Source organism: Ursus americanus, chromosome 30, assembly GCF_024610735.1.
Source record: "Ursus americanus isolate L20-20 chromosome 30, mUrsAme1.1.p, whole genome shotgun sequence".
NCBI lineage: Eukaryota > Metazoa > Chordata > Mammalia > Carnivora > Ursidae > Ursus > Ursus americanus.
Genome location: NC_142156.1, coordinates 5896907 through 5923181, shown reverse-complemented (window position 1 = coordinate 5923181; position 26275 = coordinate 5896907). Strand labels below are relative to the sequence as shown.

The following is a 26275-nucleotide window of genomic DNA, read 5'->3' as shown; positions in this document are numbered from 1 at the left end:
TAAGGAACTCTCAGATCAGATCTTTAACCATGTCCATTTTTGAGTCTTTGTTATTTGTAGTTATCGTTCTTAATCTCTTGCAAAACAAGATTCATCTTCAAGGAGATTCATAAAAAGGGCTTCTGACCAATATAGGTTTTTGAGGTCTTTAAAATCGTACAACTAAAATGGGTAAGAATTTCCACAACTAACCTTTAAAAGCTGCATTCACACTGAACAAGAATTAGTAAGATGGAACTAAACGCATGAAAGAAGATGATTATAGTTTTTGTGACTCTTGTTTGAAACATTGCTGGTTCTCTAAAGTTTGCTCTTCCAGATTAAGGAAAGTTTCTCTTAAGATAACCATGACTCACAGAAATATAAAATGTTCCTTCGGGAACAATTTAAAGTGTTTCACTTTTCTCTCTACCTGAACCCCTCCAGAATCCAGGAAACTCTCAGTGAATATTCCTTCTTCCACAGCAACTACAACTATCTGCGTGTAAGCACAGTTAGAATCTTCTCCATGTAACAGTATACCGTTGGAAACATTGGCTATTTTACCAAGGCTTTGACTGGATGTCACATTTGAGAGACATGCATAGACTCAGATATAACCACACAGCTTTTTTTTTTTTTTAATTAAGATTTTATTTTTATAGAAAGAAGAGAGAGGGGCACCTGGGTGGCTCAGGCCTTAAGCGTCTGCCTTTGGCTCAGGTCATGATCCCGGAGTCCTGGGATGAGCCCTGCGTCGGACTCCCTGCTCGGTGGGAAGCCTGCTTCTCCCTCTCCCACACCCCCTGCTGGTGTTCCCTCTCTCGCTGTGTCTCTCTGTCCAATAAATAAAATCTTAAAAAAAAAAAAAAAAAAGAGAGCATGAGCAGGGGGAGGAGCAGAGTGGGTGGGAGAGGGAAGGGAAAGAATCTTAGGCAGAGCCTGATTTGGTGCTGGATCTCACGACCCTGAGATCATGACCTGAGCCAACACCAAGAGTCAGACCCCTAACCGACTGAGCCACCCAGGTGCCCCATAACCAACCAGCTTTAAGGAACTAAGATTGACTTCATGAAGCATGAAGTCAATAAAGCCCCCTTGGAAATGTTAGCCTGATCTTGCTTACAGAGTTCCCGTCAGCCTTACCAAGTGAGTAAAGAATGTCAATTCCTGGCAGGTAGAGGAACCTCAGGTTATTTTGGGGACCTTGAGGAATTCACTGACATCTACAGGTATTACAGGCATGTCTGATGGCAAGCACTTGGCTTGGCTTCTGGACTGGAGAGGCTACTAAAAGTTCAAGAGATTCTTTATAAAAGTTCCAGCAAAGCAGATTTTAAAAGATCTACATGATCAATCACTGTTCATGTTGAGCTTATATAAATAATTAGGCCAAATTTGTTAAAATTGGACTTGTTTTTCAAATGAATTAGCCTTGATTTGGCTATCTTTGATAAAAATGAGGGTGATTATAAAGAGAAAATACATTTAAGAACCCATCTTTGTAGATAATTAGATTTAAGCACTCGAGACTCAAGACACTGGGGTTGTAATTTGTTCCAACCATTACCTTATGTTTTTGTTTCCATAAAGGTGCCTCTTATTAATTATGCAATTACTTGCTAAACAAAACAGTATATGATGGCTAACACCACCTGCTTCACAATTAAAGCCTTAAATGACTCAGAATGGCTTTAGATGTCCTAATAGCACAAGGAGGTGCATGTGCCATTATTAACAGAATGCTGTGTATACGTCCCAGATTATCACAAAAATGTCACAGGCCCACCAAAGCTATGAATACTGGGGCACCTGGGTGGCTCAGTTGGTTAAGCATCTGCCTTTAGCCCAGGTCATAATCCCAGGGTCCCGGGATTGAGCCTCATATCAGGCTCCTTGCTCAGCAGAGAGCCTGCTTCTCCCTCTGCTGCTCTCCCTGCTTCTGCGTGCTCTCGGTCAATAAATAAATCTTATAGATCAAATAAAATCTTTTTTAAAAAAAACTATGAATACTCAAATAAAGGCTCTACAAATCCTTCTGTCTCTTTCAATGATTGGTTAAGTTCCTGGTTCAGGGGAGGACTGTGGTCAACTATTAAGGTCTCTTGGTCTCTTTGTTGGACTTCTCATTCTTCTTTTTTTTTTTTTTCCAAAGATTTTATTTATTTGACAGAGACAGCCAGCGAGAGAGGGAACACAAGCAGGGGGAGTGGGAGAGGAAGAAGCAGGTTTCCAGCGGAGGAGCCGATATGGTGTTTGATCCCAGAAGGCTGGGATCACGCCCTGAGCCTAAGGCAGACGCTTAATGACTGAGCCACCCAGGCGCCCCTGGACTTCTCATTCTTACAGCCATTTTAATTCTAACATGTTGCCTTTTTCTTTCTTTCTTTTTTTTTCACATGTTGCCTTTTTCAGTGTTTCTCTGCACAGACTCCATCATTACAGTAATTTCACATTGACAGATGGCTATTACCACCTACAGAGATACTTCTTTCTGTCCAAATTGGACTCAGCTGCCTCTGCCTTTTGTAACTTCCCATACATTCCCTGACTGACCAACATTAACCCATAGGTAGGGACATCTCTATGCCCCTATTCAGCAGGAAGAAGTTACAGATGATGAGACCTTCTGCCTTCAACAACCTTGAAGACTTAAGGGTTGGGGCACCTGGGTGGCTCAGTTAAGCATCCAACTCTTGGTTTTGGCTCAGGTCATGATCTCAGGGTCGTAAGATCGAGCCCCCTATCAGGCTCTGCATTCAGCACGGAGTCTGCTTGAGATTCTTCCCCACTCCCTCTCCCTCTGCTCCTCCTCCTACTCTCTCTCTTTCTAATAAATAAAGTCTAAAAAAATTTAAGGGTCAGAATTGCTCAGGGGGGAAATGATGAGATAAGAAAAGGCAAGCTGAGGCAAAAGGTTAAACTGATACTCCATATACCCACCCCCCCAAGGTGGGAGTGGTGATGTGGTTTGAAGTAGGGTTCAGGAGCCAAAGGCCAAGAAAGAATTGTTGAGACGTTTTCTATGCAAAAGGTGTGTTTTTATTATAGCATGGGGATAGGATTCATGGGCAGAAAGGGCTGCATTCTAAGTGTGAGGATAGACTGATCATAAAAGATTCTATCCTGTGGAGGGGAGGGTGATGTTAGGTCCAGGAAACTGAGTCTATAGATTAAATTATTAAAGATAGTTGCAAATGATGGAGACTCATGTCCTGCATGGCTGCGATCTCTATCAGTTAACAATTTATTTTACCCTTTTCCTTGCTCTTGGGCAGCCAGGAGTGCTTAGGAATATCACACATGGCTCAGTCATTAAACGGCTGCCTTCGGCTCAGGTCATGATCCCAGCGTCCTGAGAACGAGCCCCGTATCCGGGCTCCCTGCTCAGTCGGGAGCCTGCTTCTCCCTCTCCCTCTGCCACTCCCCCGCTTGTGCGCCTGCACACTCTATCGTATAAATAAAATCTTAAAGAAAAAGAAATGTCACACAGATCCCACCTAGGGGGTGGAGGCTGCAGGGTGTTAGCTCGTGCTTTGCTCTCAGCTTGCCTTTGCTCCCTTATCAAATGGGATATTGTAATATTTCTCAGGCACTCATGACTGACCAAGAATAAAGGAAGGAAAAAGCCAATGGTCAATTGATAAAGGTCACAGTCATGAAGAACATGAAACTCCATCAGTTTGTCACTGTCTTAATGATTTACGAGATAAACACATCTTGAGAATAGACCTCCAGAAACCTATAGACTCAAATTCCTGGAGCCCTAAGGTCACATTCCCCTCCATAGGATAGAAAACCCTATATGATCAGTTACTCCCCACATTTATAATGCAGCTCTTCCTGCCCATGGGGCCCGTCCCTGTGCTTTAACGAAATCACCTTTTTCATACCATAAAAAGTCTCAAGAATTCTTTCTTGAGCTTTGGGCTCCAAGATCCTGCAGCTTCCCTACCTAGGGGCAAGACTCCTTGTCCTGTTACAAGGAGAACAGATTCTTCTTGACCTTATGCAAATAACTAAGATGGCCAGAAAAAAAAAATACTCATTGTGACTTTCTTAATTTCAGAGGGTTCAGGTAGAGAGAAAGTTAAATGTTTCAATGTGTTCACAAATGAATACTTTATTCCTTACGTATATGAACACTTTATCCTCTTTACTGCTATAATTTCAAGCCCATGGATGATCCTTTCCACTTAGGGAGATCCATACATAAGGATCATTGAAATACATAAAGATCAAAGAATACACTGAAATGAAAGTGCCAATTTGAGTACTCATGTCAGAAACCCAGAAATATTTTGGGGGTAATCTGGAAGTATAGGTGGCATTCTGTTTTTATGCTAGCACAAGTTATACCTTGTGCACAGTTAAAACATCTAATGCCATTCTAGTTTGTAAAACTGCTTTATGCGTTTGTGTTACTTCAGTATTTAATAGGTAAATGCTATTTTGAGTATCATTTAGGGCTCTGACCGTGTACTTTTTTAAGAGCTTTCATGTGCCAAATGACATTCTCCAGTCCTAAAGAAGGATGCTAGGTGTTCATACCAATTAAATACAGAATGTGTCCACCGTTGTTTTAAATTTGCAAGTTTAGGGGCGCCTGGGTGGCGCAGTCGTTAAGCGTCTGCCTTCGGCTCAGGGCGTGATCCCAGCATTCTGGGATTGAGCCCCACATCAGGCTCTTCCGCTGGGAGCCTACTTCTTCCTCTCCCACTCCCCCTGCTTGTGTTCCCTCTCTCACTGGCGGTCTCTGTCAAATAAATAAATAAAATCTTAAAAAAATTTTTGTTTGCAAGTTTGGCTGTTTGGTAATGGTTTTAATGTGTCTGTGCATCCAGGCAAAACCCAGAGTAAAGAGGCCTATCCAGCCTGGGGGAAGCCATGACCACAAGTTAGAGCTGCAAGCTATTGGGTCCCCTTAGGCCTTAGGAGCCAGCCGTCTAGTTTTGGGCTTCCTTGTTCAGTCAGTAGCAAACCAATCAGTGGCCTGGAGAATAATGATTTGTGAGCATACTCCTGGTGATAGCCTCCATTATTTCCTTAAGTCCATAGTTAATCCCGCAGAGTGGGGTACACTCTGGCTTTTAAGGAATGATTTTATCATCCCAGCCACACAGAATGGTCAAGGTGACAGCTGAGTTACACAACTGTTGGGGAATCTAGTCCAATTTCCAACAGTTCAAATAATCATATGCGCATGGGGTCCTGTTATCATCCCCACAGAATAACAAGAAGATTGTATACATGAGCTATTGTGGCAATTTCCCTGAAGTTTACCTCAAGTTGTCTAGCTTAGGCAAACAACATTCAAAGACAATTAGAACTAGAATTTAACACTGCAGGGGTGTGTTATTGAAACAATTTTCTGTAATTACCCTTATTTCTAGAGCTAGCCAAATCGAGAGTAATTCGTTTGAAAAACAAGTCCAATTTTAACAAACTTGGCCTAATTATTTACACAAGCTGAGCAAGAATAGTGATTGACCACATAGATCTTTCAAAATTTGCTTTGCTGGAACTCTTCGAAAGGAATCTAGACTGAACTTTTAGTAGCCTCCCCGGGCCAGAAGCCAAGCCAAATATTTGTCATCAGACATGCCTGCAATACCTGTGGATTTGGACAAATTCCTCTTCTCGAGGGCCCTAAAATATCCTGAATTTCTTGCACCTGCCAGGAAGTGACATTCTTTACTCATCTGGTAAGGCTGCTGAGAATTCTGTAAGCAAGGTGTAAGCAACATTTCCAAGGTGCTTTATGGCTCCATGTTTCATAATGTCAACCTCAGTTCCTTAAAGCTGTCTGGTAATATTTGAGTCTATGCACGTCTCTCTCAAATATGACATTCCAGTGGAAGCCTTGGTAAAATAACCAGTGTTTCCAATGGTGTCCTGTTACAAGGAGAACAGACTTGTATTGAACTTAGGCAAGTAACTATGATTGCCAGGAAAGAAAATACTCACTGAGATTTTTTGAATTTCAGAGGGTTCAGGTAGAAAGTTAAATGTTTTAATCTGTTCACAAATGAATACTTTATTCCTTATATATACGAACACTTTATCTCTTACATATATATCTCTTCATATACACAAATGAATACTTTATCCCTTATAAGAAAACATATTTCTGTAAGTCCTAGATATCTTAAGAGAAAGTTTGGAAGAGCAAACATTAGAGAACCAGCAATGTTTCAAACAAGAGTTAAAAACTATAGTCATGTTCCTCAATTCATTTAGTCCCATGTTACTAATTCTTGTTCAGTTTGAATGCAGCTTTTTAGTTAGCTCCGGAATTTCTTAACCATTTCAGTTTTATGATCTTGAAGATAGCGAATAACTGTATTTGTCCTAAAAGCCCTTTTAATGAATCTCCTTGAAGATGAAACACGTTTTATAAGGGAATAAGAACAATAACTATAAATGACAAAAGACTCAAAAATGGACATGGTTAAAGTTCTGAGAGTTCATTACGATGTAGCTGACAAGGAAATTCAGTTATTTCTGTGACATATAACATTTCAATAATCAGAATATTGAGTGATGATCTTATACCAGAACATAACACACCAAATAAACAAGTCAGAGACTTCGTTGGATGTTTGTTTAAAAACCTCAGAAAGTTTGAAAGCACATGCCTAAATAGGATTACAGACCTGATAAAGCACAGAAACTGTTTTTTCTGGGCAGATAAAGAAAAAACAACTTTGTTTACATTTGCTTATCAGGAGTAGACCAGGAATCCAAGAAAACTGTCTTTTTAACAGAGACAAAGCAGAATTTCAATCTTATACCAGTGTATTTTTTTTTTTTAAGATTTTATTTATTTATCAGAGAGAGAGCATGAGCAGGGGCAGAGGCAGAGAGGGAGAAGTAGACTCCCCACCAAGAAGGGAGCCCAATGCAGGGCTCAATGCCAGGATCCTGGGGTCATGACCCGAGCCCAAGGCAGACACACTTAACCGACTGAGCCACCCAGGCATCCCTATACCCGTGTACTCTTAAAATCCATTCATTTCAATCTTTGTCCTGACCACATATAAAATTCCTTTCCAAAGATTTCCCTTCACAAACCTTCTACAACTTTCCTTTGCATTCGAATTCTGTCTCAAGCCTTTTCAAACAACCAGTCTCATTTTAGGACTAAATTACTTTCTCTTTCCTTCAATAAAAATGTATTCCCATTCCTTGTACCTTTCTTACGTGTTGCTTTTCCTATTTCCACCAGTCTTAATTATATTTAGCAGAATTTTAACTCTAAGAAATCTTAGTCTCCAGTGGAAACTAATTAGTAACCAACGGTGAACTGTTATACCAGAATTCTTTAGATGGCAGATTTATGAATCAATTAAACACAAAGCATGTTTTCCAAGAGACTCAAATATCCTTAGTTTCTCTGCAATAAGAAGGCAAAATCACAAACCTACGTTCAGTAATCAAGGTTTTAATATTTTATCTCATTTGGAAAAGACTTAGATGTCCAATGAATTCAATTCCAATTTACCATCCAAGCAAAACTTTAAAGTTTCAGACTTTGAAAGCTATCTTAACAATTACGCATGAAAACTTTGAGACAGACAAAATTAACCATCATTTAAGTTATTTTTTGCTGACAAATTCCAACAGAGATAAATATGAGCTTATCTGACCTTCAGTCAGCCTTGGTAGAATAAAAGTTTCAGATTTAATGTTGATAACTTAAAGACGTGCCTATCTTAATTAAACCAACAAACTTAAATTAGTTTAAATACTGAATTGTGTTCCACCTGGCTTCACTTAAAGGTCAATCAATTTGTTCCTCGTTGTTAATTTTTACCCAGGGCACCGGTGGGGAAATTTGAAGTGGGTGGTGTTAAATCCAAGGGGGTGCTCTTTGCTCCTTGATGGTGAGGGGAGGAGGAGCAGCCAATGGTGCGGAGGCACTGAGGATGGTATAGGAACTACTTATGCAGGCTGCACCCAAAGTGGTGCAGGAACAGGAGGAGGGGGAGGCAGAAGAGGTGACGTGCGGGCAGAGAAGAGGACTCCTGGTTCTACAGCTTGTCAGCTCAGACAGATGAACAGACACCGTGTTTTTTTCTGCCAACAAAGGGGAATATGCAGTCCACGTCTGAAGACAGGGAACTTCCTCAAAACAAAAGGAGATTTCAGCAGCTGCTGGGGAAATATTCCTTAAAGTTCCCATCCCAAGGTAGACTAACCACAGTCGGCTCCAATTATCACAGCCATTAATCTGGAAAATGAATGAAGGAGAGACTCCCACATCTATCAGGAGGAGGAAGAGTAAGAGAGGATCAGCATTCCCTTTGTTAGGGATAGCCTGTGTTTCTTCCAGCAACCTGGATTGATCAGGAGGAGGCCTATTTAGATAATTATCATTCAGTACGTCAGGAGGGAGTTTATCAGTCTGGTTTGAAGCCAAACACATTCTGCAACAGGCCCTTAGGTCCGGGTCCTGATTTTGAGCCATGAAGGCTTGGACCTATGATACCTCCGTCTCTTTCCCCTGTTTCTTGCAGAAGAGATCTAACTGATAGACCATACTGAGGCCATGCAGTGTTACAGAAGACCAGTCCTTTCCTAAATTTTGCAATCCGAATTATTTCCAGTGGGTTAAAAGGCATCCAAGGGAGAGTCCTTGGGAACTGAAGAAGAGAAGGTCCATTGCCAAGAAAATCTGCCCCCCATCCTGACTCCCGGGGGCTTCCCACGCAGGATATGTCAGAAGTTCCAGGTGTCAAAGTGACCCGAGATGTCCCTCGAATGAAATCCCTATGATCACCACCCTGCCCTGTAGGAGGGATGCCAGCATCCCCCTGCTTCCCCACTGCATTCTAGACTACAAATGGCCGCCAAGTGTATGGACGGAGATGCCATCCCATGCCTTCCGTTGCCACGAAGAATGCGCCCTTTTTAACCCACGGAAAACACTAGAAAAGCTTTACAAGGGGAAATTACCCAATTTTGTAATTTAAGTAGTTGATAGGGGACATTGATGGAAAAGAGTTAAGGTAGAAATCCATCATGATCTAAGTGACATTCTAAAGCATGTAGCCTTACACCTAATTTCCAGAGGAAATATCCTGGGTTGGGTTTTAATTCAACTGGGCGGGTACTGGTTTTGGCTAGCTTCCGAATGGAGGTCTCACAGCCAGAAGTGGCATGACCAGAGCTGTGGAGGGGACCACATTAGACCAATGAGGAGGAAACCTCACATAGGAGTCTTAAGATTGGCAGCTGTCCTAGTGACTTAGGTGGCTCTCCCATGTCCCCATCCCCCCAAAAAAGACAACTTTGTATAAGGACAGAAATGAAGAGAGGACATCAAGTTTCTGGGTCTTATTACCATTCTGGCCAGGGCACTAACTTCCAGCCAAAAGGCAGGCCTTTTACTTCCCGTACAGCAGCCATGAGCCAGAAGACCGCCGCCTGAGCAATAGACATGAAAGTGTTCCAATAAGACCGTACTCCTTGAAAAGCCCCTGAAATGAAAGGAAGAGAAAATTTGCACCAAGGCTGAGTCCAGATGAGAAGATTGGGCGCATGCTGGGACACCAAAATGATGTGATTTGTTGGGGTCTGGAGGGAATGGTTAAGAAAGAATTCTTGAGATGTTTTACCTTGCAAAAAACATGATTTTGTTAAAGCACAGGGACAGGACCCATGGGCAGAAGGAGCTGCATTGAGGTCCTGAGGAGTGGCTGATGATGTACTTTCAAGTTGGAGGGGATTAGGGATAGCGTAAGTCCCTAAGGAATTTGGAAGCAAGGTTTCCAGGACATTGAGGGGTCATTTACTACCGTCTAGTAGAATATTAGTCATGAGACCCTTCAGATGTACATCAATTACTAACATATATATTGGGGGGGGGGGTAGAGATAAAAGAAGTTTCCAAAGAGGTTTTCATATGTTAAAGAAGACTTACAAGATCCTGGAGGTTGGGCTAATGTGAAGTAAAGGTTGCCTTTCACTTCTAGCAAAGTATTATCGTTGAGGCAGCTGAGTTCCTTGGAGGAGTCACCCTGTCTGTCTTAAGTACTTGTCAATGGGCTGTACATTATAAGGAAATTTAATTTTTTTCCTATATTTCTTTCGCCTTTGTTCTCCATATCACACACCATCCCAAGGTGGTGTGAATATTTGTATAAACGTTGTAATTATCCTTTGAGCAACACAAAACAGAAAGTAATACATACATATATATATATATATATGAAGCTCAAACGCTCTGAATGTACATTTTTCTTATTATTTTTTAAGATTTTATTTGACAGAGAGAGACAGCAAGAAAGGGAACACAAGCAAAGGGAGTGGGAGAGGGAAAAGCAGGCTTCCCGCCGAGCAGGGAGCCCGATGCGGGGCTCAATCCCAGGACCCTGGGATCGTGACCTGAGCCGAAGGCAGACGCTTAACGGCTGAGCCACCCAGGTGCCCCTCAATGTACACTTAAAATATACCACAAGTTCTATACCTCTGCTTCGCCTTTGTCATTTTTCAATTTATCTTTAAGGCTCAGAACATATAAGGGGCCTCTCGGGTCACTGTACTTTTCTCTGAGGAAAAAAGTCTGTTTTTGATGTACTTCATCCCCCTGAGAGCCAAAGGGAAAGACACAAGCGCCCGGCGGGGAACACAGCCCAGCCTCACTCAGCGCCCCTGGCGGCCGCTTTTCCTCCGGAGGAGCCTAGTTCCGAGGGCGCCTCGCAACCGTTACCGTGACACCACCGACCGTCACTTACCTCAGAGTGTGGCTGTCGCCTGCATCCCAGAAGGTACTGCGCTGTCGCTAAGTCTTCCGCCACCCTCCATCCCAACATGCAACGGGGCTCATAAAGTCCGCCGATCGTCACCAGGATGGTTATAGAAACGCCTGAATAGCTGCGTTTCTTTAAACATTATAACTGCTTGTAATACGTCCACAGATAGAAAGAACTCTAAAGACTGATCTCAATGGTTTTTTTTTTTCAGAAAGTTCAGTTGTAAATTTCGAGGCGGAAAGCCGAATATTTTCGTAGACTTGTTCAGGCACCTCATCGGGCAGCCCGCTCAGAACCGCGGCGTGGGGGCCTCGGGGCCCTAGGTAGGGCACGTGCGGAAGGAAGTGGCGCTGTCCGTCCGCGCGGCGCTCGTAGACCCTTCAGCGTGGAGCTATGGGAGGCCTAGAGAAGAAGAAGGTGAGTGGGGCCGAAGCCCGGACGGGGTGGCGCTGGGGAGAGAGGGGCGGGGAGGGAGGTAGGAGCGAGGGAGCCAGGGAACCTCACCTTTCTAGGCCGTGGCCACTCGTGCGTTCAGAAACGGCTGGAATCAACGGGATGAGAGACAGCTATGAAAAGGGGTCCGAGGTTGGGCGAGGATGGCAGTGCTCGTCCGATGAAGTCCAGGAAAGAACTTTGGAGTAGGGCTGTAAAAGAAAGTTGGGAGTTGCCAAAGAAAGCCTCACCCCAAATGCAGACCGGGCCGAAAGACAACTGTTTACTGAAACAGTAATAAACATTATGTAAAGTTTACCATAACGTCCAGTTTATCATCTCCAAAACTTGTTATCCCTTCTCGGTTGAACCTGCCTTGGACACTGGGGAGGGAAACATAAACAATCAAGTGTGGTCCCTGCCTTCCTGAACTCACTTTCTAGTGGGGAAAAGACACTAAACAACCAAGTAAAACGGTCACAGATTGTTAAATATAATGTGAAAGATAAGAATGGAGAATATAAAAGAATACTTACTTCAGTTAGTGTTGGAAGGTTTCTCTGACTCAACATTTAAGCTGAAATCTGAAAGATCAGAAGATCCCAGATGGGTTCTGGGCCATGGAAGTACTTAAGCGAGCAAAGCTGGCAGGGGAAGTTCAGTGCCGAGACCGTTAGGAACAAAGGCTTTCTGCGTGCAAGAAATTGCACAGGTATAGTAAACCAAGTAAAGAATGGCATTTGGTGAGGTTGAGGTTAGATAGGGACCAGATGTGCAAGGCCTGTGGAGCCACTGGGAGGAGCTTTGATTTTATTCCAAGTGCAGTAGGCCTTAACTAAAGGGGAAGTACCATGGTGGGTTTTTCAGGGATGTCTTGTTGCTGTATAGACAATCACCTTGGTGGTATGAAAAGACTGGGGAAGGGATGAAGGCTTAGGAAGATAGCTGCCTCCAGTTTCCTTCAGATTAAAAGTTTCTGTTGCATGTTTATGTTTAACCCACATACTATTGAACAACCAGTAAGTGCTAGTTGTTTGGAATTGCAAAGATATAAGATGGAAAATCTTCCCTTGCAGCACAGATGCTGCTGTGTAAACAAATCACGACAGTTTTTAATACTGGGTTTCACAAGCATTTTGAGCCAGATAACGTTTTTTTGTTTTTTTTTGGGGGGGGGGCGTTTGGACAGAGAAAGCACAAGCAGGGGTCGTGGCAGGCAGCAGAGAGGGAGAAGCAGGTTCCCTGCTGAACAAGGAGCCCGATTCAGGGCTCCATCCCAGGACCCTGGGATCACGACCCAAGCCTAAGGCAGACATTTAACCAACTGAGCCACCCCGGTGCGCCAAAGCAGATAACGCTCTATCGTAGAGGGGGCTGTCCTGTGCATCATAGCGTATTCAGTAGCATCCTAACTTTTTACACACTAGGTGCCACTGGTACTCAACAATCCAAAATGCCTAATTCCCTTCCCTCCATCCCACGCACACCCAAGGAATAAAATGACCCTAGTTGAGAACTATTTATCTACTTGATGTTTAAAAGGATAAGCATGATGACAGACATATGTGTGATGTAAGGCAATGGATAACACTTTTAGTGAAGACCTAACTTTCTGAGACAGTCTGAAGCTCATCTTTGTAGCCCCAGTAGACAATTTCTGGAGGAAAGAATAAATGAACAGTGTATTTTGTGACGGGGTGATCAGAAGGTGGGGGGGGTCATAAACATACTCTTCAGGGGGTTTATCTCTTTAGAGCTAGACCTGGCCATCAAGGTCCCCTGCTGCCTTACTGTAGAGAATGATCTTGTTTGGAAAACACATTGTTGGTACAGTGCACTGCTACTCTTTATCATTGATGCAGAGATGCAAACATGAGGTAGCATCTTGGCACTACAGACATCCACATGGTTGCATCAGTATACTCCTTGGGGGTAGGTAGAAACCAGGCCTTCTGTCTTCGTTGCCCTCATAGCATCTAGCTTAATACGTGGAACATAGTTGAGGTCTTCTTATTTTCTGTTGAATGAATGAATGGTGGAGGGGAGAGGCTTTGGCTTAGAGCATGCATTCTCAACTGGATGTCACCCACAAGGGAACAAGAATTAGTTGAAGGGGTCTTAGATATTTCAATGATTTGTGGCCCTTTAAAAGACCACATTACAGGAGCACCTGGGTGGCTCTGTCGATGAAGCTTCTGACTCTTGACTTCGTCTCAGGTTGTGATCTCAGGGTCATCCGGGCTCTGCCCTCAGCGATGCTGGAGAGTCTCTTCCTCTGCACCTCGAGAGCTCTCTCTGGCTCTCTCCTCTCTAAAATAAATAAAGAAGATCTTTAAAACAAACAAACAAAAAAGACTGCATTACGTAACAGATCTTTGGTATGTCTGTAGTACTAACATTTCATGGGGCTGTGAGAGGGAACAATTAAGGGGGGAAACAGTCTAAAAAGGCTTTTGATGGTAGGGGTTGGTTATAATGAAAAAGTTGAAAAAACTGTCTTAGGGGGTTAGGGACTGAGGCTCAGGACTCAGACCTAGGTTTGAATCCCAGCCCTTAACATCTATGTGACCTAGATAGGTTATTTCACTGAGCCTGTTTATTCTCAGTAAAATGGGAATCTTAATGGCACCCATGCCACAGTGTTGTGAGGATTAAATGAAATAATGTGTGGAAATCACTAATCATGATGGCCAGTACTTAGAGTCACTACCAAGTGCTTGGGATTGCTGATCCGAAGCAACCTTGTGGTCCCCAGATCTTGCAGATGTGTGTATCCATTACACTGGTTACTGCAAGGACAGTGCAGGAGAGCTAGTTCAGGCGGGTGGACTCCCTCCCTATAGCATTTCATGTCCCAGAAGCCTCTTGGCTACTTGTCCACACTGATCGTTGCCTCTGGCATGAGGCATGCCCTGAAATTGATGTCATCACTGCAATCACTGCTAATAGTCAATTGGTTTTTTTCTCCCCAAGTATGAACGAGGCTCTGCCACCAACTACATCACCCGAAACAAAGCCCGGAAGAAGCTGCAGCTGAGCCTGGCTGACTTCAGGTGAGGTTGGACAGAAGTGGAATAGGGGAACTGCGGGGGGTGGGGGGGGTGCCTGGGCCATGAGTCATACTCAGTGATGGTGAAAACTCAGTCGCATCCCTGTCTTACCTGCGCTCCCACAAACTGTCTAGAATTCTGATAGCCCTCCTCTTTCTTGTCTGGCTTTGCTATAATGAGCTCTGCTTTGTCAGGGGTGGGTCTGTGGGGAAGCTGGAGAATGGGTCATGCCACTCTGGGTCATCAGAATGGGCCCGCTGTTAACAGTGCGTTGCTGCTCTCTGGCTGGGTCCTTGTCACCCATCCCCTCCCTTCTGGCAGAAGAGACACCTTATCCTGCAGCTAGGGGTTCTCAGCTCCTTGTAGAGTCAAATCCATAGTTTTCCATAGCCTGTGGGCCCTGCTATGTGGCCCACTTTTGGTCACCCAGCATTTTCTACCCTTATAGCTTCTCCTTCTAAGATGCTTTTCCCTCTACCTTTTATATGGCTGAAATGTCGGTTTCTCAGGAAGGCCTTTTCTGACTGTCCTTGCTAAAAGGGGTACCTGCCATCTGGCCCCTGTCAGCATCCGGATTGTTTCCTTTCTGGTGCGTGTGACAATCTACATTAGGTGATTTCCGGGGGCTTGTGATTGTCAGATCCTGCACAGGGACATGAATTCTCCAAGGGCAGGGCCCCTGTTTTCTCTGTTCACTGCTATTTTGCAGGCCTGGTGTAGCCAGTGCTCGGCACGTTTACTGACAGAAGGAGTGGCCTTTATCTTCCAGGCGGCTGTGCATCTTGAAGGGCATTTACCCCCATGAACCCAAACATAAGAAGAAGGTTAACAAGGGCTCCACAGCGGCCCGAACTTTTTACCTTCTTAAAGACATCAAGTTCCTCCTCCATGAACCCATCGTCAACAAGTTTCGGGAATACAAGGTGAGACCGGACCTCTAGGGTCTGGACGTCCATCGCTGCTCTGTGACCCACCAACTGTGACCTTGGGCAGATCGTTTAACCTCTCTGAGCAAGAAGGGTGAGGTGATTCTACCTCAGAGGAATGTCTCGAGGATTAACTGAGATCATGTGTGGAAGTCATTTGCACAGAACCTGGCAAATGATTAATGCTTTACCTGTTGTACCTTTCCCCTGGTTCTTTTGGAAAGTAAATTTATTGCCTTTGAAGCAAAGATGCAAAGATGGTACTATCTCGGGGGCTCTTTGGTGTATTCTTCTCTGCCCGAAGAAACTGCTCCTTTTCAAGTTCTTTCTGGAATTGCTCCCAGGAGACCAAGCTTTCCATTCCATAAATAGAAACCATTAAATGCTTAAATACCACAGGGAAAATAGAAACCTCATTGGACCAAATGCTGATAAGCGAAAGTAGAGTGCTGTTACTGAAGCCTTTGCGGAGAAGCAGGGCCAGACTGAGACCTGGGCTGGGAGGGGTGAGGCGCCACCTGGTGGCCACAGGAGACTGGCCAGCACCTGTTCCTGGCCCTCTTCTCCAAGTCTGGGAAGTAGGTGGCTGGCTCTATTTTGCTGCTGTTTTTTTTTTTAACTACCTAAACTCACTGCATTGGAAGTGGGCCCGTGGTGGGAAACGGCTATCTTGGCTCTTCAGCAGAGGCAGCCTTAGAGCCTCTAAAGAGCACCAAGGGCCGGCTGGACCGAAAGTACTTATAGGGAAGACATCAGTTGGTTTGGAGGGCCTTCTGGACCCATGCCTAGCCTCAGCTGCATTTTCCTGTGTCACCTAGCCCCACGTATGGACCCATAGCTTGTTTCACGCCCACACAGACTGGTGCTCAGAGTGAAGGCCAGCTTTCCTGGTCCTGAGCTGCCTTGCTGGCAAGTCACTTGGCCTCAGTTGGAAAATAGGGCTGAAAACATGATGTTTTCATGTAAACGTGTGGAGTCAGCACATGTGAGTGGTTATCTCTGGTCATCCATCACAGGGGTGCAGCAGGCTGGCTCTGCTCATCCGTGTGGTTCAGTTTTGATGTGTTTTGGAGTTCACTTTATCCATCCCAGGCTGAGGGGATCAGATGGCACAATCAGACAGCTGTGGTCAGTCTCAGGAGGCCTTGAGAGTCCTCCCGCCCCATGTATCCCTCTTTGGTGGAAGAGTGGTCTCCAGGAGCCCTTGGCCCCAGCATCAGTGATCTCTTCCTCTCTCCCAGGTGTTTGTCCGGAAGCTCCGGAAGGCCTATGGGAAGAGTGAGTGGAACACTGTGGAGCGTCTGAAGGACAACAAGCCCAACTATAAACTTGACCACATTGTAAAGGAGCGGTGAGTTGGGGACTCAGTCCTAGCACTGGGACCAAGACCAGGACCCTGCTCAAGTTGCTGGCATCCTTTTGGAGGAAGCAGACCAAAAAAAGCAAATGGCTAGAATGATTGCAAGTCACAGCAAGTGCCATGTGGGATGCTAACTGCATGAAGGTACCTGGGGGACATATGTTACCTACAGGTTTGTCAGAGGAGGTGTCTGGGGGCAGACATTTGAGCCAGCCAAGGGAAATATGGTCCAAGCAGAGGAAACAGCAGATGCAAAGGCCCTGTGGTGATTGAGAGCCAGAGTTCTGGGATTGCACCCAGGCACCTGGGGCAGACGTGGCAGATGTGGCTGGGTGCCTCTGATCTTTTTTTTTTTTTTTAAGATTTTGTTTATTTATTCGTCGGAGAGCACAAGCAGGGGAAGCAGTAGAGGGAGAGGGAAAAGCAGGCTCCCCGCTGAGCAGAGAGCCTGATGCAGAGCTTGATCCTAGGACCTGGGATCATGACCTGAGCCAAAGGCGGACGCTTACCAACTAAGCCACCTAGGCGCCCCTGGGTGCCTCTGATCTAAAGTGTTCTTGCCCAGCCTTCTCAGTAGTCCCACTCATCCATTGGCTAAGTCAGTGGTTCTTAACCAGTAGCAGTTTTGGCCCCCAGGAGACAATTTGGCAATGTCTAGAGACACTTGGGGTTCTCATGACTTGGATGTGGGGCAGGGGAAGGAGTCCTACTGGTGTTTAATGGGTAAAGACCAGGGAAGCTGCTGAACACCCTACAGTGCATGGGACAGTCCCCGCCACACAGAACAGCCTGGCCCAAATTGTCAGTGGTGGTAAGATTCAGAAACCCCGGGCTAATGAACGTCCATCTTCCCTTGGGGTCTGACGGCCTGGAAACACTTGCTCGGGGCTGGATGGACTGGGCGTCACTGAGTCAGGCCAGCCATGGGCTAGCATGGAGAGAGCTCTGGCCTGGGAGCCCGACATGTGTTCTCACCACAGCTCTGCAGCCTGCAGGCTGGGTGGCCTGAGAACAGTTCCTGCTCTGAGCATGTCTTCCTCTCAGAGAGAGACGATAGCTCCTGTCCCGCCTGCGACACACAGCTGTCGTGTGGAGCAAATGCACAACTTACACTAGGAAAAAGCCCTGTGTCTGGATTCATGCCCACACCAGGTCGCAGTGTGGTTATGGTGTTCCAAATCTCTGTCACCCCCATCTCCTTAGCCATCCCTTACAGAAAACCAGGTGGCTCAGAAATAGTTGGTGCTTTTTCTACAAAGGTCCCGGCCCGGCGTGGGTTTGTGCGTGAGGTGTAGAGGGAGGAAACTTGGAGGCACCAGAGGGGGCCGGTTGAGGTTTCCACCCGCGCACCAGAAAACCAGATGCCCCTCCTGGCACACTGCAGGGAGTGATGGCATCTCGGGCTGGAAGGACCCTGGCCATCTCTGGTCTCGTGGCTTTCAGAGTCCCTTTTTGAAGCAGCAGAACACTGCCAGCAGAAGAAAGCTTCCAGGAAGGCAGTTTGGGTGCCAGAGGCGCTGACAGCCACTCCGGCTAGGGAAGGGAGGCCTGAGGCCCTGTCTGTCCACTCGTCCCCAGGCGTTTCCAGGGAGCTACAGGAGCCCAATTTTAAACCAACAGTCTGTCCAACAATGTCATTTTCCAAATGAAATCACCAGGGTTGGGTGAGGCCCAGTGACCCATGCTGGGTCACAACTGGGACTGGAATCTGGGTGTCATTACACATGCTCCAGTGTCCTCTCCATGCCCCAGGCCCCCATCCCTCAGTAGGGCAGCCACGCAGTAGTGAATCCTGCCAAGGATGGCTCATTTCTTGGAAGCGTCCTAATTTGTCACAGGATTCCTGGAGGCGCTTTCTTGCACTGGCTTTTCCTGGCCCAGGACTGAAAAAATTCCAACATTTTTACCATTTGAGTCCAATTGGTTGTGCAAACTAGACAGAGGGCTGGGTGATGAGGGACGAGACATAACTCAGTCTGGTGACCTGTGGTCCGGCCATCAGTGCTGCCGAGCGCTGGCAGGCCCCCATCTTCTGCCTTGACCCACTAGGGCAGCAGTGCATTTTTCTGCTTTCAGTTTTAGACATCCGGATATAGTTGCTTTGAACTGCAGTTCCCACCTTGGAAAAGAGTTAGAGAGCCACTGACTCAGTCTACCCTCTTTGACCACAAATAGAAGTGGGTCCAGGCTGAGTCCTTGGTGGGCAGTGGCTGTCTTCAGGACCCAATTGGAATTTCTCTGATCCTCAGAGCTAAGTGGGCATGTCCTCATTCCGTGCTTCCTCCAAGGCGGTGGGGAAGCTGGCACTGCCAGGTCCCTGGGCATTGCCCAACTCTGTGGTTAGGAGGTGGGAGTGGCAAGGCCTACTTGGGAATGGGGCCTCTGGGGTGGGTGACAGAGTGGACAAGGAGTCCAGGGCCCCTCTTGGAGCCCAGGCTGACCAAGCCTGTGAGCACTGCCCCCCTGGCCATGCAGGTACCCCACATTCATAGACGCTCTACGGGACCTAGATGATGCCCTCTCCATGTGCTTCCTCTTCTCCACCTTCCCGCGGACTGGCAAGTGCCATGTGCAGACCATTCAGCTGTGCCGCCGGCTCTCTGTGGAGTTCCTGCACTACGTCATTGCTGCCCGGGCCCTGCGCAAGGTAAGCCCAGGGCTGCCTGCGGGAGGGGACACCACTCTGCTCCCTGCCCTGCCTCCCAGTGCTTTTCACCCTACTGTCCCGTCCCCCCAGGTCTTCCTGTCCATCAAAGGCATTTACTACCAGGCCGAGGTGCTGGGGCAGCCCATCGTGTGGATCACACCCTATGCCTTCTCCCATGACGTGAGTATACCCGTGGTGAAGGCGGGGGCTTGTGCTGGGCCGTTGCTCCTGCTGTGGCTCCTAGACAGACATAAGGACTTGGGCAGAGGGGGGTTTTGTTGTCCTGCATAGTCCAGCACGTTCTGGGTTCCTGAGTGCGGCCAGGGTAGGATGTGGGGTGAGGAGTGTATCGCACGGTGTCATAGAGCTGGAGCCAGCCTTTGTGCAGTCCTCCCCAGCTGGGTGACCTTGGACATGTTCCTGCATCCCTCTGTGTCTCAGTTAATGAACGATGTACTTCCACTTTCTCAGTCTTATTCTGAGGATTTAAGGAAAGAAAGCTTTCCAAGTGCTGGTGCTTGGCCCTTCGGGATTGCTGAGTGAACAGTCAGCAGCTGCCAAAGCTCGGACAGTAGCCGAGCCCAGCCCTACCTTCAGAGCCGTGGGGTCATCGTCCCTCTGCCGCTCGTGGCTGCCAGGCAGGCCTTGGCTAAGCTGCTATGCTTAAGTCCTCAGCTTCCCCTGACTCCCACCCACGACTGGGGGACTTGGTGAGGTGGGGGAGGGTGAGTACATGAGAAGCCATTAGGACATGGCACAACTTCCTATTTATGTGGGTTTAGACTGGGTATTTTTGGCAGGGATTCACAGAGAGAAACCCTGGTTTTGCCTCCTCCTGGGGCAGTATTAGCCTCTAGTTCCCCATATGGTCTCGGCCACGCTCTTCTCCTGCCTGACTTGTCATGTGGATCTGCATGTGGCCCGGTCTCCTGCCTGTGCCTCGAGCAGCAGATGCACCAGCCTGGCTGGACAGTCTGTTTGCTGACCAGGTTATCAGGTGCTGCGGGGTGAGCTGGGGATCTGGGCCCCTCCCCTTTACTCTGGGCTGGCAGGGGTCCAAGGCCAGAATCCACTCTGACCTTAGCGGATATGTTTGGGGCAAGTTGCAGTCCGTGGGTGAGAGACGACTTGGCCCCCAGCAGTCCCCTCTTCCCACTCTCTGGGGCTGGCACGTGTGCCAGAGCCTGTGGCCCTTCCCTCTTCCCCGTTCCGTCCCTCCTCTCCTCCTCCTTCCTTCCTGTCTTCTTGCCATGCTCCCTTCCTCTCTAGCCCTCCCTCTTTTTCCTTCTCTCTGATGTCCCACCCCCATGCTGTTCAGACTGGTCTTTGTATGTCCTCCCAGTGGTGAATAGGGCCCTGTGGAGGCTAGCCTCCACACAGCTGGCCCTGGGGGAAGGGAACAGGCCGCCCATTCCTCCTTCCTCTCTGGCCAGCTCACTGCCACTACTTCCTCTCAGCAGGAGGATGGGGGACCGGTCCTGGGTCATTACTGAGGCCCTCATGTGCCTTCTTCCCCTGAGCAGCTAGTGCTGGGCTCCTCGAAGTAGAACCTAGGCAAGTAGTAGGGTGGGCTGGGCCGGGGGGTGATGGGGCCCTGCTCGGCACTGTGCTGCAGAAAATGGGAGTTACGGAGTTCGTTCTCAGATGCGTCTCCCATGCTAGCAGATGCTCTTGGAAGGACGGAGGTGTGAGGAGGGGCACGCACAGGTGGAGTACCTCGTGGTCCCTGCACTCTCACACTGCCTAATGGCAGAATAGAGAAACAGCTCAAGGTCATCGGCTCGCCTGGCATAAAAGGGACGTTGTGATCACTACCAATTTTGACATTGTTTAAGATATTCTGCCACCCAGGTCCTGGGGGGTCAGCAGGGCTGGGCTAGCCTCCCTGGTTGTGGGGGATGGTGCTGCTCAAGAGTCGAGACTTTGTCTGGCTCTCAGATTCTTCCCCTGTTTTGCTTTGTCAACTCCTCAAGGGCAGAGATGAGCCCTGTCCTGTCCCCTACTTGCTGGGTTGGCAGCTTTTGAGGGTAGCTGTGTGCTTTTGCCTCAAGCAGGCAGCTTTTCTCCTGCCATATCGCCAGAGCTTCCTGGGGCTGAGCCACGCAGCTGTTCTGTCCTGTTCTGGGTCCTCAAGTTGAGCGTTTGTCTCTGGCTTGGGCCTGGGACTGGGTCGCTGAATTGAGTGTCCATCCCAGGGCTCCTGCCAAGGTGTGTGGGTGCCGAGTTCCATCCACCCAGGCCGACAGACGGCTGCAGGGCTGCCTCTCCCAGCTGGGCTGGAGATGGGGCTAGGCACGGGGAGGCTAGCAGGCAAGCCCCAGAGAAGACATTTAAAGGAAGATTGTGGATTGACGTGTGGAGAAGGGTGAGCTCTGACCAGACTGGCCTTTGAAGGCCGCCTCTGTGACTGAAGTCTGGTTTGAGCTGGGACTTGCAGGATGAGTGGGGAGCTGGGGCAGGAACAGGGGAGCTCCAGCCAGTCCCTTTCGTCTTCCTCTTTATGGCTTGGAGATCTGGCAATGGCCTCAGGATGCCCCCAACCTTGGGGAACCCTGTCCAGAGCCTCCCCCAAAGTGCTTGTGGTGGACATGCCACACAGCCCCTTCTCGGGCAGAGGTCTGAAGGCAGGGCCGCCATGGAGGAGCCTTGGGCAGGCTGGAATCCCCTCCTGGGGGGGTTGTCAGTGCCGTCTTTCCCCTCTACCTGCACCCACACTGCCAACGGGTCCCCTGTGCCCCCCAGCACCCGACAGATGTGGACTACAGGGTCATGGCCACCTTCACCGAGTTCTATACCACTCTGCTGGGCTTCGTCAACTTCCGCCTCTACCAGTCGCTCAACCTGCACTACCCGCCCAAGGTAGGACCCCAGCCCAGCCCAGGTTCTTCTCAGTGTTCAAGGGCCATAGCCCTGCTCTCCCCACATGGAGGCCGGGGCTCTGGCATCCTCTCCCTCTGACCTTCCCCCTGCCTCCCAGCTGGAGGGTCAGGCCCATACAGAGGCGAAGGCCAGTGAGGACACCTATGCATTGGACTCCGAGAGCTCCATGGAGGTGAGAGAAGTTTCCAGAGGACTAGCCCTGCATCCCCTCAGAAGGGTGGTGGGCTCGGGGCTTGCCCTTGGTACCCAAGCCCACTGATATCCCAGAACTGTCACTGCTCCCCCTTCCCCACCCTGACCATGCCCCCAGACAAGACCTCCCACCGCAAGCAGCAGCCCTGTTTCTTTCCTGTAGAAACTGGCGGCCCTGGGGGCCAGTCTGGCCCGCATGGTGGTGCCTTTGGAGGAGGAGGCTGAGGTGGATGAGTTTCCTGCTGATGGGGTGAGGATCGTGTGCCAGGGTGGTGGGGGCGCGTTGGGACTGAGGGGTCCGGATGGCAGCTGGGGACCATCTCCACCCTCTGCCCTCTAGTGCGGGTGTGGGCAGGCCCGATGGTGCCATAGCCTCTTTCGTGGCAGGAGACGACTGCGCAGGAGGAGGACCGCAGGAAGGAGCTGGAGGCACAGGAAAAGCACAAGAAACTTTTTGAGGGCCTAAAGTTCTTCCTGAACCGTGAGGTGCCCCGCGAGGCCCTGGCCTTCGTCATCAGGTGGGAGGCTGGCGGCCCCGGCTCTGCCCCGCTCTGGGCTGGGTCCCGCCCTGGATGCCCCGCAGTAGCATCTACGGTGGCAGCACCCACCCTGCAGGGCTACACTGCAGGTTGACCAGAGTGGGTGAGGAGCGCGTTCAGCCTGAGCGCGCCGGAGGCACTCGGCACGGGGCAGCTGGCACCACCTTCTCACCAGCTTGGGGCAGGCCTCCGCTGGGAGATCCTGGGGTAGGGGAGGGGACAGGCCTGTCCCAGGAGGGTGAGCTTGTGGGCCACCGGGTCCCCGGGCAGATACTTGATGCTGAATACTCTTGTGGTCTCCCCCTGTGCCTGTAGGAGCTTTGGGGGGGATGTGTCCTGGGACAGGTCCCTGTGCATTGGGGCCACGTATGATGTCACAGACTCCTGCATCACCCACCAGATCGTGGACCGGCCTGGGCAGCAGACACCTGTTATCGGCAGGTAGGTCCCCAGGGCTCTTGTCTTCCCCATTTGTCTTTCTGGGGGCGGAGGTCTGTCTCTAGCCCCAGATGCAGAGGGGCTTCAGGCTGCTTCCGTGACCCGTCTGCCGCCAGGTACTACGTGCAGCCCCAGTGGGTGTTTGACTGTGTGAACGCCCGGCTCCTCCTCCCCGTGGCAGACTACTTCCCCGGAGTGCAGCTGCCTCCACACCTCTCGCCCTTCGTGTCGGAGAAGGAAGGAGATTACATCCCTCCCGAGAAGCTGAAGCTGTTGGCCCTGCAGCGGGGAGAGCACCCAGGTGAGTGGGCCGGGCAGTGGGGCAGATGGGTTCCTCCAGGCTAGCTTTGGCCTCTTTGGCCTCACCTCTTTGTGTCCCTCCTTGGCTACAAAGGTGGCAAGCTCCTGAGAATGGGACAGCAGGGGCACAGAGCCCTTTAAACCAACCTTTGGAGTCAGGCTTAGGAGAAGGGAACATGTGTGTCCTACAGTCAGCTGTTACTTGAAGTTCAGAGTAACCGAGCAGGAGTGGTCTGGAAGTTGTCATGGGTATTTACGTAGGAGGTGGCAGAGCTCAGGATTGGGGGCCTGGAGTTTCCTCTGAAGGCAGCCGGGGCTGTGGGGAGAGGTGCTAGAGGGAGCCACAACTGGGACAGCCCTGCACCGTCTTTGGAGTGTCTTCATGGCTGAAGAGCGTGGTGCCTGGGCCCAGCTCTTGCCCTGCAAGGAGAGGCTCGCAGGGTTTTCAGAAGTCATTGGCCTTTTATAGGAAATGTGGATGAATCTGAAGAGGAGGATGAGGAGGAAGACGATGATGGTGATGGTGATGGTGATGAAGGGGGAGAAAATGAAGAGGAGGAGGAGGAAGATGCAGAGGCTGGCTCAGAGAAGGAAGAAGAGGCCCGGCTCGCAGCCCTGGAGGAGCAGAGGACGGAGGCGAAGGTACTGGGCAGCCGGCGGGGTCGCAGCCGGGGAAGCAGCCCCACTGGCCGTCTTTGGTGCTAGCCCCGGCCCAGAAGGGCAAGAGCCAGGGGACTGGTGGGGGTGAGGGACCGTTCATCCACAAGTGTCTGCCCTGTGTCCCCAGAAGCCCAGAGTGATGGAAGGCACCGTGAAGCTGGAGGACAAGCAGAGGCTGGCCCAGGAGGAGGAAAATGAAGCCAAGCGCCTGGCCATCATGATGATGAAGAAGCGGGAGAAGTACCTTTACAACAAGATCATGTTCGGCAAGAGACGCAAAATCCGAGAGGTGAGTCCCTGCCACCTGCCTGAGACGCCAGGTGTGGCCACCGGATGTGGCTGCACAGGTGAACTTGGGGGCCATCTGGCTCTCCTCTGCGTGGACTCTGGGCCTTTTCTCTGGGGCTTTTTCTGAGGTTGCCCATCTGGCCTGGCCTGGCCCAGTCCCTGGGGCCCAGCTGTTTCTGAGTTTACTGGCGTCTGGGGACAGAGGTGTCCCAGCAGACTCAGGGCCTGCTTTCACAAATGACCACTTAACAGATGTGCATAAAGCAGGAGGGACTGTGGGAGGTTTGGGTTAGGTTTCTATTTTGTTTCGTCTTGTTCACAAAGCCACAGATGCTCATTGTAAATTTTTTTTTTTTTTTGAATTTTTTTGCACACCAGAACTCTGTTTTTCATTTAACCATAGGGTGAATTTCTTGCTATGACCTCATAAAAGTGACCTGTTTTCTAGATAGGATTAGATTTTCATTTTGAGGCATTCTTAGAAAACACCCTTGAACACATGCCTGCCTCCCTCTGAAGTCTCTGCAGGGTACATTCACAGGCACGAATTGCCAGGTCGAAAGGCTTATGTATGTTTTGTTTGATATTGCCAAATGGGCCCCAGGGGAGGAACCCTCCCCAGCAGCCCGGTGAAGGTTTGACTGGCACTCAGCTTTCCCAAGGAGGAAGGTAAATGGGGCATTTGCTTCCAACTCTGGGAGCCTGGAATCCTCCTAACTTGTTATGGGCCCATTAAATAAATAGAGCCCTAAAAGCAAAGGTAAAAGTCTGTTGTATTGCCTGAGGTTGTTCAGATAGTTGTTTTTCCTCCTGGTAATTTGCCTAGTTAGCTTTCCTGGAAGCTCTGCTTTTAAGGGACAACCTTGAGTAGGAGGAGAAGTACCCCATAATCACAGCTTGATCCCCCCCTTCCTCCTCACAGGCCAACAAACTGGCAGAGAAGCGGAAAGCCCACGATGAGGCTGTGAGGTCTCAGAAGAAAGCCAAGAAGGCCAGGCCAGTCTGAGTGGCGGCAGCCTCTTGATGGGCGAGGCCCGCTCCCGGCAGCTGGACTTGGCACAGGCAGGCCGGAGGACCCAGGCTTGGTGGCAGACCAGAGTCTCTTCTGTTTGCATCCCTTTCCTCCCCCTGCCTGCCCTGGCTTCCTCTCACGCTCTCTGGCTGGAGCCCCAGCCTCTGTTGGATGGAGCTCCCTGCTGGTGGCTGGGCAGTGGAGAGGCCTTTGTGCCCAGCCCAACTTGATGCTCCCAGGAGCCAGGACGTGGGGGGTAGGGACCTGACCAGCTCCTCACCGGCTGCTTCCGTTTTCCCTGGCTTTCTGCAGCGCACCCCTCCCCCCATGGTTGGACCTGTGATTCTCCTGCTGCTGTGATGGGGTGAGGGTGGGGAAGCGTTTGTTAAAAAACAGCTGGAGTTTCAGAACCAGTTGAATTCTATGTTCCTGAGCCTTCGTGGGGTTGGAGAAGGGCCACCTAGTGAAGTGGAGTTTGCCCTTGGTTCACATTCCAGCCCAGGTATTTTTCCTCTCTGAATGTTGCTTCCTCCTGTGTAAATTAGGGGTAGAAATTCTGGAGCCTTTCTGGGGGTTGGGGGAGGGGGTTTCAGTGATAACGTTATGCAGGCTCAGTAGTGTCAGGTGTCTAGTAAGTAAGGTACTCTGTACATACCAACTGTGATTGTCATAACTTGCTGCTGGAGTGAGCCCAGAACATGGAAGCCAGCACCTGAAGGATCTGTGGGGCTTGAGTTGCGGGTACCTAGCTTTACCTTGTAGGCTCATGGGCAGAACCTCCCAGTAACTCCCAGTGTGGGCGTTGCATGCAGTCT

At 49.1% G+C, this 26275-nt stretch overlaps 2 protein-coding genes across 2 annotated transcripts in view; one reads left to right on the top strand and one right to left on the bottom strand.

The window, feature by feature from the left end:
* TCN2 (transcobalamin 2) overlaps positions 1-10742 on the bottom strand; it is a 47054-nt gene extending 36312 nt beyond the window's left edge. Inside the window, exon 1 of the mRNA XM_087857217.1 lies at positions 10719-10742. The gene's annotated coding sequence lies outside the window, so the exon portion shown is untranslated. The remainder of the gene's footprint in view (positions 1-10718) is intronic.
* Positions 10743-10998: 256 nt separating this feature from the next.
* Positions 10999-25879, top strand: PES1 (pescadillo ribosomal biogenesis factor 1). Its single transcript, XM_045791361.2, has 15 exons — positions 10999-11153; positions 14142-14221; positions 14988-15141; positions 16386-16495; positions 18980-19151; positions 19242-19331; positions 21894-22010; positions 22129-22203; positions 22387-22473; positions 22611-22741; positions 23078-23203; positions 23317-23501; positions 23970-24142; positions 24288-24449; positions 25371-25879. Exons 1-15 carry the CDS (start codon positions 11130-11132, stop codon positions 25452-25454), a joined length of 1770 nt encoding a protein of 589 aa, XP_045647317.2. The 5' UTR covers positions 10999-11129; the 3' UTR covers positions 25455-25879.
* The last annotated feature ends 396 nt before the right edge of the window (positions 25880-26275 follow it).